The 14539-nt window shown below is 40.5% G+C and overlaps 2 protein-coding genes across 3 annotated transcripts; both read left to right on the top strand.

The window, feature by feature from the left end:
• The first annotated feature begins 21 nt into the window (after positions 1–21).
• SELENOK (selenoprotein K) lies at positions 22–3700 on the top strand. 2 transcript variants are annotated; one of them, XM_042020514.1, is made up of 5 exons: positions 22–119; positions 679–769; positions 1495–1575; positions 2183–2275; positions 3414–3700. In XM_042020514.1, exons 1-5 carry the CDS (start codon positions 101–103, stop codon positions 3415–3417), a joined length of 288 nt encoding a protein of 95 aa, XP_041876448.1. In that variant the 5' UTR covers positions 22–100; the 3' UTR covers positions 3418–3700. The 2 variants fall into 2 exon arrangements, with proteins under 2 accessions (XP_041876448.1, XP_041876457.1); XM_042020523.1 differs by lacking the exon at positions 3414–3700 and having other exon boundaries at positions 2183–2279.
• Positions 3701–5324: 1624 nt separating this feature from the next.
• Positions 5325–13836, top strand: ACTR8 (actin related protein 8). Its single transcript, XM_042020504.1, has 13 exons — positions 5325–5509; positions 5678–5848; positions 6660–6770; positions 7037–7141; positions 7800–7973; positions 8508–8601; positions 9405–9537; positions 9879–10032; positions 10560–10655; positions 11203–11343; positions 11766–12030; positions 12325–12488; positions 13126–13836. Exons 1-13 carry the CDS (start codon positions 5387–5389, stop codon positions 13267–13269), a joined length of 1875 nt encoding a protein of 624 aa, XP_041876438.1. The 5' UTR covers positions 5325–5386; the 3' UTR covers positions 13270–13836.
• Positions 13837–14539: the final 703 nt, after the last annotated feature.

Genomic DNA, 14539 nt, shown 5'->3' with positions numbered 1-14539 from the left:
TCCACTCCTCCGCCAGGGCCTCCGTCACCGGCCCCGCTGCCCATGCGCGCGGCGGCCGCGCAGGCGCAGGGACGGGGCCGGGCCGGGCCGGCGGGCAGCCATGGTGTACATCTCCAACGGTGAGGGGCTGGGGTGCCCGGGGGGCCGGGGCGGCCGTGGTGCGCATCTCCAACGCTGAGGGGCCGGGCCGGGGGCTGGGCACCGACCGAGGGGGCAGCGGGCCCGCGCTGCGCAGAGCGCGGCCCCCCAGCGCCGCCGCTGCCGGGACAGCCCGGTAGGGTCCGCCCGCTGCCGGTGTCGCGTCACCCCGCGCTGCCCTGCGGCCTGCGGCCGAGCCTCGTCTGCTTCTAAACCGTACTGAGGGACTTGGAGGAGTCCAAGTGCGGGCTGCAGACACCGGGAGAGTCACAGAGCAGCACTTTACCGCTAACGGGGAATCAGACGCTGCGCTGGTGCTTTCTGTAGGTTTCCTGGACACAGAGCCCGTGTGCCGGTGGTGACCCCTTTAGTTCAAGTACTTGAGCAATAACCTGCAGAAAATGAAACTCGCCGCCACGAAGTGCAGTTTCTCCGTCCCAGCTGCAAATTCTGGACTCGGCAGATATGTTTTTATGTAATTTACTGTACAATGTCACACACTGAACGTCACTGGATGTTTTGTATCTGGATGTGTTACAGGACAAGTTTTGGATAACCAGAGTCGGGCCCCCTGGAGTTTGTCATCTATAACAGATTTCTTCTGGTCGATAGCAGATTTTGTTGTCCTGTTGTAAGTAGAAGTTAATTCTTTTGGTGAGCTTCATTTTAGATTTGCTATACGTGGAAGTTACTCAATGCCATCAGTAATACAACAATAAAAATGTTATATTTACTCTTTAACATTCTGTATATATAAATGCTTTACTACGACCATGTGGTTTTGTTTATTAAGCACGGTATACCTAACAAAAAGTGCATGAAAAGTGACACTAATTTACTGGCAGTTCAAATGAGTTTTTTTACATTTCATCTGTTTTGATACTGCAAAAGGAAAAGCATACACTTTTGTTAAACAGCATCTACTAGCTGATCAAATAATTAAGCTGTTTGGAGAATTTCTACTGGTGACAATAGATTCTGGCTATGTAAAAGTAATCACATAGAAGTAAACAAAAATTTATGGCCCCAGATCAAAGACCATTAATAAACAGAAAAGTTCTTGTAATGTATTCAGCAGTTCTTAATTATTTCAGTTACATGTTTATACTTTATGTATCTCTTGCATATTAACAAGAAAACTAGATTTTATAGTTTAGCCCTCACTATAATTTGGAATTATTTCAGATTTTAGTTTCATATGGAGAAGACAAATTACCAAGATTGACATTGAGAAGATACACTGTTCATTCCTGAACACTACTTACTGTTTTTCAGGCCATTTCTTATCTTCCAATCAAAAAAGTCAAAAACTGTATCTAGCTATCAATTTACCTAATCCTTGTTTTGATTTTTCAGTTTCCAGAGCATTATTCAACCAGATTTGAGAAGAAGAGGCTACACATCTTCCTCCTATTCAGGATACAATGATGGAAGAGGGTATTTTTTTCATATTCACACCAGTTTTTTTCCCCCTATCTCAGCAAAGTGACATGAATCTGAGTAGATTACAGTTGGGATTTGCATTGAATTGGGTTGTGCAGGAAGGCTAAAATGTTTATTTGCAATGCTGTTGATAATACACAGCTTTGGATAGTTGCAATAGCAGTACAGACTAACACTCTCTGAAACTTATTTTTGAAACCTGCCTAGTAGACAAGAGATATCTTTGTTAAAATTCTTCTTTTCTTAGACACGCTTATACTCAGCATTTGACTTGCATTAGTTCAGTCATTTCTTGTCTCACATTACCTACAGATAAAGCAAAACACTTTGTTATGGGGGTATAATTTCTATAAACACTACAGCCTAAGTGTTTTGTAGGACTGTGTAAAAGCATCAGTCATCTGTAGCCTTCTCACATCACACAGCAGTAATGAGAACAGTGCAGAAGAGAATTTTCATGAAAGTGGGGTTTTCTTACAACTTGTCAGGTGAAACTCAACTTTTTCAGAGGTTCAGACTTTCTCACTACTGACATTTAGAGACAGTTTTATTCTATTTCTAGTTGAAAAGTTTAATGACAATAGAATTCCTTTCTTTTCAGGCCTCCAGCACATCCTCGCCGTAGGATGGGCCGAATAAATCACTGGGGTGGAGGCCCCAGTCCACCACCAATGGCTGGAGGTGGATGAGGAAGGTAATTCCAAATCTGCTGTATCCTGCTTTGAAGGGTTTGGAGGTTTTTTTAATAGCAGTGATAATTTAGGGTTAAGGTAGAATGGAGTGCTTTGTCCTCCTGTTGCAGAAGTTACCAAAACAGGAAAATAATCAAAATTATTCAGTAATCAAAGAATCAAAGATACTTCCAGTAAAGGAGAGAAGGGAGAAAAAGCAGGGGGAAGGGATGTTAAAAAGGATTTTGGCTTAGGAATGGTGGGCTTTCACTTTTAATTGCACAGAAGTTGATAGACAAAGGGTGGCAAAAATTTTTGAGCACAGCTGATAAGTAATTTATAGCTTTTAATTTTCTTTGGCCGCTTATTTAAAGTCCTGTCCAGATCGGTAGAAACTGAAACTTTGTTTGCATTTCTAATAGTTGTCATATGACATGCAAGGTTTTTTGTTTAAAATCAATACTTCTCAACAGAAAAGAAGGAAAAAAATAAGGTTGTTAAACAGCTTAGTAAAAATGTTTTTTTTTTTTTTCCCTGTTACAATTATAAAGCCATGCAAATCTTGAATTCCAGTAAAGTGTAAAAATCAGAATTACTTAAAAATAGAGGTAGAAGTCCCGGTTTTTAAATTTCTTACAGCTGCCTGAACTTTAATTCTGTTTTATTAATTAGCTTGGCTGGTGGGAGTTACATCTGACACTCAGTGTATTTATAGAACAGTTTAATTTACTTTAAGACTTAAGTGAACAATCCTTGTTTATCATCAGTCACTCCCACTGTTACTATAATAAAAGTTACAAGGAAAAAAAACTCCATGCAGGTGGTTAATACCTGTAAATCTGGTAGGAAAAAGTTCATATTCCAGAAAACACATACACCAGTATTTCAGTTCATTAGAACAAGGATAAGCTTCTTCCAAATGGGGGAAAAACATTGTGGCCTTTTTTTCTTGTTGAGTAGACACAAGGCCAGCAAAGACTTTGGAGATGGCTTTTGCATAATCACAGCAATGTGTAACCTGCTCAAGAATAAAGTTATCAAGTCTTTAGCATGTCTCATTTAGCTAAATTACAAACAATATTATTTTAAATTTTTTACTTAATTTTATCTCACAAATAAAGGCCCTGTCTTTAAATGTACTGTAATTACTTTATCTCCTAGGTAAATGCCTGCTGAAGAGGCAGGCACAAGCATACACATCTGCCAGATGAAAAGAAGAAGAAGAGTTTAGTGGTGGACCAAATGGGGATGTGTATGCCTGACTGGAAACTGTTCTGTGGTAGAAGCAGATTAATGAAGTTGTACTGGGAACTCCTTCGTCAAGGATCCAGTGTAACTGAACCACAGTTTTATTAAATACATGTTTACTGTCTAAAGTCTTTGTATAGTTTCTGAACATTTTACTGTAGTTGCAAAGTAATAAGTAAATTATATTTGGCTTGTCACAAGGCTGATTTTCTCATCATTTTTAGAAACTGAAAAAATCTGAAGTACAATAAGCCTTTTGCTGTTCAGATGAGAACAAATACGTATTTATAGTTGATACAGATGGTCCCTCAAGAGTCAAAGTGGCACTTCCCAAGAGGTTTTGTATTCACTTTCTCAGGACAAACACTCTGTACTTTGTTATAGTTTCATTGTATTAATGATACTCTAAAAGCACTCTAAAAATGCAGTTAACAAATTGCTTCATTTTACAACCCTGGCTTCGTTAAGGCCCATAATGGGTTTTATAACAGAAACACCTCTTGGAACAGCTTCATTCTCCACTATAAACTTACTGAAATGTATAAACCTATTTACTGTACAAATTCTGGGGGTTTCTTACAATAAAATTAGGTCTTGTTTTTATTACAAGAAAAAAAATAGTCAAATACTGACAGCTATCTCAGAATAGTTATTTTTTTTTCAAATAGTAACTATCATTTAATATACCCCTTTTCAGGATGGGAGTTTCTTACTGTTCTTGGAGTTCATTTGGGGTTTATGGGTTTCGGGATTTTTTTGCTTAAAGAGTGCTGCATCTATTTGACAAAAAATAAGCTGACAAGAATCGAGATTAAATTACTTTCTACACCGTGCCACTGCAAATTTTTTACTTACGCCTCCTTATAATGTCTTGTTAAGGAAATTTTCCTGTCTGACCATCCAGGTGCCACGCTCACAGTCAGACCAGGTTTCTCAAAGCAGAGTATCTGACGTCCAAATCCTTAAAATAATTTAATCTTAGTGCAATAAGTAAATAACAGCTGGTGCCTCCAAGGAGGGACCTCGAACAAAGAAACCCCTGGGCTTTTATGCCCTCGGTGTAAGCATGGGAAAGCCTGGGGCTCAGGGGCTGCTGTCAAGTGTGTGGGTCCGCTCACCTGGCTGTGCCGCAGGTCCACGGGCCCTCTGCTGTGCAAAGGGTTGGCAGCTCACGGCCTCTCACCTGGGGCTCCGGTCCCGCGGAGCTCAACGAGCCGCTCGAAGTGCGGCTGCACCCCGGGCTCCCTGCACTGAATGTATTCCTTAACACTCGTTAGCCGGAAATTAATCAACAATGCCGCCCCATTAGCAAGCCACTCCAGCAGCTCTCACTCCTGCCATACATACCTAACACAAAGTTTGCGTCTTTTAGACTTGGCTATGTAACAGCAACTTTTAGCCTTTAAAAACCACATCGCGCCCAGCTCCAGTCAAACATCCCATTTTATGAGCCCACAGTTCATAAAGGAACCCGCTGCCGACAAACAGGGAGGCTGACCATCCTTAGCTCTTTACAGCTGTACCACGTACTCCAGCTACTACGGCCTTTTTATAGAGGAGTATTTTAAGCTGTTGGAGGGCTGTATCCTCCCTCCTGCAGCCGCACCAGCAGTACCAGCCCAGCTGACAACGTTTGGCTGGTGCTCCATCAGACCCGCAGCAGCGGCAGGGCTGCTCCCCAGGCTCTCCGTGCTGCCCCTCAGCGCCGGGGCACGACCCCATCCTCCGCTGCGAGCCGGACCAGCCTCGGCAGCGCCCCGAAGCCGCCGAGCCCCACACGGTACCTGCTCGAGGGGCGGTGCCGGGCCAGGGCCCGCCCGCTTCCGCCCCGCGCTGGGCGCGGCGCCGCTCGGCCCCAGCGGACGCGGCTTCCGTCCGGCCGGAGCATGACCCAGGCGGAGAAAGGCGAGGCGGAGAACGGCAAGGACAAGGAGCGCGACCGGGAGCGCGAACAGCGCGGCGTGAAGCGGCCCATCGTCCCCGCCGCCGTGCCCGAGTCCCTGCAGGAGGTGAGGCCCGGCGGCGGCGAGCGGCGGCTGCTCGGGCGCTGCTCCCTCCCCGCTGGGGCGGGCCCGGCCCGGGCTCGGCCTTTTAAAGGCCTGCGGAGGGGGCTGTGGAAGCGCCGGGAGGGCTCCGGGTGGTGGTGAGGACTCGGTCTGACTCCGTGCTGCTTTCAGCAAATACAGAGCAACTTCATCGTGGTGATCCACCCCGGCTCGACCACCCTGCGGCTCGGGCGGGCCACGGACACGCTGCCCGCGGGCATCCCGCATGTGATCGCGCGGCGGCACAAGCAGCAGGGCCAGGCGGCCTACAGGGACAGCTGGCTCCTCAGGGACGGCCTCAATGTAAGCGCGCCTCCGGGCACGGCCCCGCCTCGCCAAAATCCGCCTGTTCGTCGCCTGTTCCTGAGGCGGTTTGGTTTGTTGTGTGGTGCATATGTCCCCCTCATCTTTCATGTCTTTCCAGAGGAGAATACATCTCCAGTCAAACTTTTTTCACCCTTTTCAGGACTGTAGATGCCACCTACTGAAGTCAGTAGGCTTGCACCAGTCTATGTTTGTGTTTGATTTGTTTGCAATGAACTAAATCTAAAAGGGTTTGTACATGTTGATTTCCCTGTGCTATGGTCTGGTACCACACTCAGTATTTCTTCTGATGGAATGCCAACTGCAGGATTAGAATCAGATCACTGTTTGTGAATTTGTTGGTTACTAGTTAGTTTGTGAGTTGGGTAAAACAGCAAGTAACTTTAGTCCAGCCTGGACAAAAAATATATATAATAATTTTACATGTAATCTGAATCTGTAAAAATCAAATTAACGTCTCTAATATTAAATTATCAACTCACCTTTAAATAATTGAGATCTATTTAAACATTTTTGCTCTTATTTCATATTTCTTTAGCTGGCAGTCTCTATATGGGAATATTTTTTTCAGATAATGGCCTGAGCACCTCACTAGAGTTGAAGTCCAGCAGCCACTAAAAGCAGTTAAAAGAAAAGTTTCCTTAAAAATAAGTCTATTTTGCATTGTACAAACATCTTTCTACAATCAACCACAGTAAAGATTTCATTGTTTCATAAGAGTTTCAGTATTACCAGTATACAGACATATGGTTGAAAAGTATTTACATTGACTATTTGGGGTTTTCCTTAGAAACCTGAAAGTACTGAACAGAGACAAAATGGCCTTAAAATGGTGGACCAAGCAATATGGTCCAAAAAGATGTCAAATGGAGCCAGGCGCATACCGGTGTCACCTGATCAGGTAACTCATTCTTAAGATCTTACTAAATTGTTCATTCATACAGTCCTTGGGTGTGATCCTATGCTTCAGTGGACAAGAATAGATACCCTTTATAGACCAAATGTGGGTAGTGCTATTGTGTTACCTAACTCTGAAAATGTGAGAAAATTAAGATTTTAAATGTTTCCTTAAGGGCTGGGTTCAAAGGGGTGTTTCCTTTTTCTTCCATGCGTAAAAAGCGACCAGTAAAATATTTATCAACAGGATTCGGTTTGGTTACATTTCAGGCCAGGTCATATAACAGACAGATGAGGCCTGCCATTTTGGATCACAGCTCTGGGGCCAAGTGGACAAACACATCAAATCATCCTGAATTTTTGGTAGGAGAAGAGGTAAGATTGATTTTCCTGCTGAATGAGGCTTCATGTGTTTTAATGCCTCCATGTCATCAGTAACAGTTTGCTGTAAGTTAGTATGTACTGAAGCACGTGTAAGGCTAACCCAGCAAAGCTGAGAAACTTTACTGGGGAGTAATTGAGTATTTGCTATCATTCAGCAGGATGAGAGGGTTTCCCCCATTTGCTTAACAGGCATCTTGGATCCCTTGCTCCTAGAAATCAGGGTTTCTGCAGAGAGTAGATGAGAACTTTCCCCATATGCCATAATTCAGAGAAAAGGCTATAAACTGATAAAAGTATCACTACATGGAATTGCTGCTGAGTAACTTGATATTTGTGGGCTTCAAAGTGTTCAAATTATTTTAGTTTCTAATACAAGGTAATGGGAAAATACACCTTTATGTTTGGTAGATGTCTGTGGGTAAGAACATTCAAACAATTTAAACAATGTATTTGCTGTCTTTTTACTTTAATGGTTTATAATCAAGCCCTGTCACAAAGAAATCCGCTGTATTGCTGTTACATCAGTCTGAGTTCTGCAGTGTCTTCTTATATCTGTTCCTGAAATACTTTTTTTCCCAGTATTTGTTACTCATTTTGTTACTATTTTATGGGGAAAAGCAATGCACAGAATGTAATCTCTTATTTTCAGGCACTATATGTTAATCCGTTAGATTCTTATAATATACATTGGCCCATTAGAAGAGGGCAGTTGAATCTCCACGCGGGACCTGGTGGCTCCCTCACTGCAGTATTGGCAGACCTTGAAGTTATATGGTCACATGCAATACAAAAATACCTGGAAATACCACTGAAAGATCTAAAGGTGAGCTGTGAACAGCACATTTGTGTGGTGTGGGCTGTATCCACTTCTGTAAGTGTTACTGTAAAAGAGAAGCAGCTGCTGTTATTGGTAGCCTCTTACTGGTCCTTTTCTTAACACATACATTCTTTCTGCTGGTAAGCATGGTTCCCAAGACTTCATCTGGAATTTTGTCCAGATAAAAATTGGTTTTAGAACTTCTAACAACAATGTTTAAAAATCCCATTATAGACATTTCACAATCTTAGTCTTTGTTTGGGTTTTTTTTGTTGACTGTAAAGGAGGCACCTGGGGAAGGGTTGCCTAATACTTGTATAATTATTTATCCTTGCCAAGTAGGTGTTTGTCTCATGTCTGATGTACTTTTAAACATTTTAATGGCTATAGACTCTTGGCACTTACTGTGAACACCCTTCTTGAAGTATTAAAAACCTTCCCCTTTCCTAAAATCTTGATTTTTTTTTTTTTTTTTTTTTTTTAAGTTGTATATCAAACTTTATTTAAGAGCTGGCTTTAATTTACTGTTCTTGTCTTCAGTACTACAGATGCATTTTACTAATTCCAGACATCTATAATAAACAGCACGTGAAAGAACTGGTAAATATGATCCTAATGAAGATGGGCTTCTCAGGTAAAAACCATAATGAAGCAAGTACTTAATGATTAATTGCATAAAGATTTCTTTTTTTTTTTTTTCTTTTAAGGCACATTTTTGCTCATCTATCCCAGGTTGGCTGGGACTAGCACCCTCATCTTTTGCCAGTCACATATTTACTGTCTCTATTAAAGGGGCAAAATGGTTGGCTAATACTAAACCAAGTTTTTTGGTTTGCTGTTGTGCATTCCCACTGTGGGTTTCTCATTCAGCTGAGGTAAAAGTAGCAACAGTCTGATTTCTTACGTATTTCTAAAATGTGTGATTGTCTGGAAGAACAGACTGGAACCTGTGGTACTTCCCAGGGTTAAATATGGGCTTGTGATAGAAACGTACTCTGTAAAGGTGGATTGAAAGGAGAACAGAGGATGAAATTGCACCTTACTTTATAACTACTTAAAGACCATATCTGAAATGCTAGTAGTAGTGCCATTTGATTAAAACTAGAAAAAAATTAGAAAACACTTCATGTGCGTCTGATAGCCAAGACCCTGCACTACCAGATTAAAAAAATAGTTAAAATTTGAAGACAGTACATTTAATCTTACAGAAACAGGATCATTTGACCCTGCTCTTATCTTTTTTCAGGACTTTTAAAGCCTTAGCCAACAAAAAAATCTCTAAGTACCCCCACCCCATCTTCACTAAATATACAGGCTTTCACTGCAGAGTCAGGCTATTTGTAGTTCTTTAAAAGACATTAAAATGTCCTTTAAATGTCAGCAGCATTACTGTAAAGTTTGGCATGAGTTTAATACAATTTTTTCTCATATTGCTAGGAATTATTGTACACCAGGAGTCTGTCTGTGCCACCTTTGGAAGCGGTTTAAGCAGTGCATGTATTGTAGATGTGGGAGATCAGAAGACAAGTGTTTGCTGTGTTGAAGATGGTGTTTCCCATCGCAACACCAGGTACCTTAGAGTGTGCAGAATTATTAGAATCATGGACTTATTTGCTTACCAAGGATTTGACTTTTAAAAGGAGACAAAATTTTTATAAACACAGGAGGTTTTTTCTACTCTGAAGCATTTAACAGGGTTAACTGTTGCAATATGAACCTTAAAGAATTCTTATATCTTTAAAAGAAGAGAACATGCAGAACTGATCAGAGCTAATACTGTGTTCTGCAAACTCTGTGAAAGTCATAATCCCAGTATGTCTATAATCTTCCTAGCATTCCTTTGTCTATCACTGCAATCAGCCAGTATTTCAGCAACTACATAAAAAGATCTTTTTCTTCTCTGTGCTTTAGGCTGTGCCTTGCATATGGAGGATCTGATGTGTCAAGGTGTTTCTATTGGCTTATGCAACGAGCAGGATTCCCATATAGAGACTGCCAGCTAACTAATAAGTTGGATTGCCTACTACTTCAGCACCTAAAGGAGACATTTTGTCATCTAGATCAGGTGAGAAGGGGAAAATAGTGTGTTCTCCAAGTAATTTTTTTTTCTTCTACAGAATGTTACTCTGGGGAGCCTTTTTGTGAATCCAAGTTGATTGTAAATATTTTATTCAGTAGAATACTGGCAAAAGCTGTAGAAACTTCAGACTTGAAATGTTTGTAACTTGGTTTATTTTTCCTCTAGCTGAAAGGAATCCCAGCCCTTAGAAAGATAATTTCTTTGTTCTTATTGCTGAAAGAAGCTAATAATAATTACGTATTTGCTGGTTTTCAACTTCAGTTCTGTAAGATCTGCCAGCAGGTCTCTTCTTCCTGCAAAACCCTCATTGTAGAGGCTTAGGCATGTAGAAAGTTGTCTGGCAGATCATACTACATGGAAAAGACTTCAAAAAACTCAAGAATAGGTAAATAAAATCCATGGTTAGAAGAGAGTTTTGTTACTTTCTGTTGTTTTCTGCAGTTTAAATAGATTATGCAGCTTGATAAATATAAAATATACAATTTTTTTGTTTCCATTGTTTCTGACCTTAGGATATTTCTGGATTACAAGATCATGAGTTCCAAATTCGGCATCCGGATTCTCCAGCTTTGTTGTACCAGTTCAGATTAGGTGATGAAAAATTACAGGTGATTTTAAATTTAAATTACAAGTATATTAAACGTTCAGACTCAGAGCCTCACTTTGTATCAGTCCAGTGCTACTAAGCCCACGTGATTTATAGATTGTTCTTAAATTATGCTGGTAGATAAAATTAATTTCTGTATGTATGAGTGGGCCTAATGCAGCACCGGTGGATGCACAAGACTTTCTAAGTAGCTTTAGCCAGAATGGTTGTTGCTTCATCTAAGTATGATAATTATCCTTCAAGTGCAAAGCATTAATGTTAATTTTGCAAGTTTTCAGCTCACCATTGAATTTTCTAATTTTGTAACAAACTGCATTTGAATACTTACTTATCATACAATGCTAAAATCTCTAAAGAAACTTGTGTGTTTGTTAGGATTTTTTTTAATTATAAAAAACAGAAGACACTTGTATTTTAAAAACTACCTGGAAAAAAAACACCTCTGTTTAATTTTGAATTGTGAGAAAAATAGAACAAGACTCATCTTTTTCCTGTACTAAATGCCAAAAGAAGGAAAACTAGTAAACCCATGCCAAATCTCTCTTCAGGCACCAATGGCTCTGTTTTATCCAGCAACTTTTGGAATTGTTGGACAAAAAATGACAATTTTGCAGCACAGGTCACAAGGTGACCCTGAGGATCCTCATGATGAACATTATCTGCTGGCCACACAAAGTAAGCAGGAGCAGGTGTGTGATTGCTGGTTTTATTTTTCATTAACTGTCATTTAATTGGGGAATAAAATGAGGACTCATTAGCTCATCTCAGAAACTAAAGTTTGTTACCTGGGTCAAAAGTATCAAAGAATGAATTTAAAGTAAGTAGTTACAGGTGCCTAAACAATTCTGTAATTAGAAGTGTGCATTTTTAAAGTCTAAGAAGGCTTCATATTATGGGATTGATTAATCTGATGGAGTTCAAAATAAGCCCTTACTTAGAACGTGAGGATTGAAATGAAGATTAGATGAGATAATAATTCAGGGCTTAACCTTGCTGTGCAAAAAGGTGAAGGGAAGTACAATGGTGCTTAGTTAAGTCTTTGTACTGTTCTGTAACCTGCTGAAGATCTTTTTACATTTTTCATATTTCAACTTGTTTTCTCACTTTTAAGTCTTCAAAAGCTACAGCTGACAGAAAATCTATGTCAAAGCCTGGGGCATTTGAGGGAGAATTGAGAGGCCAATCCTCAGACATTTCGGAGAGGATCTACCCACAAGAAGTGGAACTGGGATCTTCCCAGGCTGACTGTATGATACCTGGCAATGATTCAGAGGAACCTTTAACTGCACACATGTCCAGGAAAACTGCTATTTCTCAGTTTGAAGGCAAAGCCTTGGGTCTGGACAAAGCCATCCTTCATAGTATCGACTGCTGTGGTAAGAATTACATTTGTACAAGTCTGTAAAATATGCCTCAGGGTGGATTTATTTAACTCCTGTACTTCACCAAAGAAAAATGTGTCAGTAGGTTTTATCACCTTGAGAGGAGCTACACTGTTTCTTATGCTTGCATCTTTGATATGTTTCTCAAGATACACATTTTGTATCTCCAAGGAAGAGAGAAACATCAGTTTCTATCTGCTTTGACTTGCACTAAATTAATTGTATTACAAATATAGGCCATATTAAGTTTAAAAAACAGAGGTATTTCTATATATCCATTAATTCCAGCATCTGATGATACAAAAAAGAAGATGTACAGTTCCATCTTAGTAGTGGGAGGAGGCCTTATGTTTCATAAAGCTCAAGAGTTTCTTCAGCACCGAATTCTCAACAAAATGCCCCCGTCTTTCAGAAGAGTCGTTGAAAATGTTGAAGTCATCACAAGGCCTAAGGTAACTTAACTGAGAGCTAAGTGGTTAGTAAACTATGATTGGTTGAAATCTTTGAAAGATTAAAAGAAAAAAATTATTTCAAAATCCCAGAGTAGTTGCATATCTGAGATTTAAGGGAGCTTTCAGCTTATAGCAGTGGCCAGTTAGAGGCATAGCAAGAGTGTTACTGGCACAGATCACTGAAGTGTTTTAGCTAAAGGGCGTGTTCTTAAAGAAGCAGTTAGTACTGGCCCATGAAGGTAACCAACCTGTCTCCTCAGCAAGAAATTGTGATTTTTTGTTTTTTAGTACTATCAAGATAATAGAAAAACAGGCATTGAGAGCAATTTTCATTTGGTATTAATCAGGCAAAACTTGTAAATATATTTGCATCTATTTCAGAGCCTCCATTACTGAAGGCAAGATTTTCATGACATGCCTAGAAGGCATCTTAAAAAAAAAAAAAAGTGACTTCTCAAAGCATCTTGAATATCAGTTAAATATTTTTATCTCACTATTTTTTCCTGGATAATACTGAAAAACTTTTCTCCTCCCCTGCCAGATCCTAACTGGTGAATACTGTGGGAAAAAGTAGGATACAACTAGAGTACTATGCAAAATGAGACCAATGATTGTGTGCAATCTGTGTTTTGAATAGGATATGGATCCACGTTTAATTGCCTGGAAAGGAGGTGCAGTTTTGGCCTGTCTGGACACAACTCAGGAGCTGTGGATATACCAGAGGGAATGGCAGCGTTTTGGGGTCAGGATGTTACGGGAGCGAGCTGCCTTTGTGTGGTAATGGAGGTGGCTACAGAGGAACCTGTAGGAACTCCACTGAAGATTCCTTTCCCTAAATGCCCTTTTTTTTCCAGTGCACGTGAATTGATCTTCTGCTGATATATATTTTTTGTATTTTATTAATATTAACTTCAACTGAGATTTTTCTGGAAGTGTTGTAAATAAACAAAAATCTTCCTGAATGCACTTGACTTAAGCTACCCTTCATCTTTTGAATTGTATGCATTGAATTCTGCATACAGAGTATCACTGTCATCTCCAGAGTAACTATATTTATATTATACAGGTTTTGTATATTAATATTGCACAATGTAGGAACTTAAGGTATAAAATATGATGTGACAGATGTTAAGCCAAGATTCATTCCAGAAGCATGTACACAGGAGTAACAGCTGAAGAGTGCAGCTGTGGGTTTAACGTAATATTCTGATTCCTACTCTAATGTTACCAGGAGATGAAGTTGTTATATAAGTGATCATTAGGGTAAAAGTGAAATGAAGAACTAAAACTACAGTCACTGTTAGTATTTTACTTATGTAATAAATTATTTTACTCACTGGAAACACAAGAATTTGGAAGTTGAGTATTTCTTTCTTGCCCTATACTTATCATCAAAACCTCTTGTTAGCTTTTCATTATCCATTGTAGAGTCCACTTTTTTGTCTGTTATGCAAAAACCACTACAATACACCCAAAAGACATGGCTGCACTCCTCAACCACCCTGCAACACCAACCAAACCTGGTTTGGTTGGGCAGGTGCCTTCAAAAGCACAGGACTGGTTTGAACGGAAATACTGAACTGTAGCTTTCTGAACATACTTGAAAGCATTCCTAATGCAAGAATACCTAAAAGGCATTCTTTTCTACATGATCTTATATAAGAGGATGTTTGCAGCAAAACTCAACAGGATATAAAAGCTCAAGAAGGTGAGAACTCTCCCTCAGTCTGAGATGGCACGAGCTGCTGCGGCAATGAGACACTGGTGGCCAGTGAACATACATTACAAGGGACAGAGTTTTCAGTAAGACAAGTCCCTAGTACCACAGGAACCACTTCATGTTAGGGTGACCAGAAAGGCTTCTCCCAGGACGCACGTTCTGTTGTGTTCATCTATCCCAGTTTGGATTCCCCGGTTGGCTGTCGGCCTCTGCCTCTCGTCACTCCCCCAGAGCTTCCGCATTGGTCCCCGTTCCCTGGTCCTGCCTTTTCCCCGCCCCCGGACAAAACTGTGACTTTTGGGATCATGTTCGTATTTGCCTCTGCAACCTT

The sequence above is a fragment of the Corvus kubaryi genome, unplaced genomic scaffold (assembly GCF_017639235.1).
Source record: "Corvus kubaryi isolate FWS band 111438036 unplaced genomic scaffold, C.kubaryi_AGA036_p1.0 124, whole genome shotgun sequence".
Taxonomy (NCBI): Eukaryota; Metazoa; Chordata; class Aves; order Passeriformes; family Corvidae; genus Corvus; species Corvus kubaryi.
Note: the sequence above shows the minus strand (reverse complement) of the source record. Positions and strands in the feature narration are given on the sequence as shown.

What these genes read in the sequence shown, in the direction of transcription:
- ACTR8 (XM_042020504.1), top strand. Translation starts at nt 5,387, where the DNA reads ATGACCCAGGCGGAGAAAGGCGAGGCGGAGAACGGCAAGGACAAGGAG. An exon ending in TACCACTGAAAGATCTAAAG is followed by an intron (nt 7,974 to 8,507) that starts GTGAGCTGTGAA and finishes TCTTGTCTTCAG; the next exon opens with TACTACAGATGCATTTTACT. An exon ending in TAGGTGATGAAAAATTACAG is followed by an intron (nt 10,656 to 11,202) that starts GTGATTTTAAAT and finishes ATCTCTCTTCAG; the next exon opens with GCACCAATGGCTCTGTTTTA.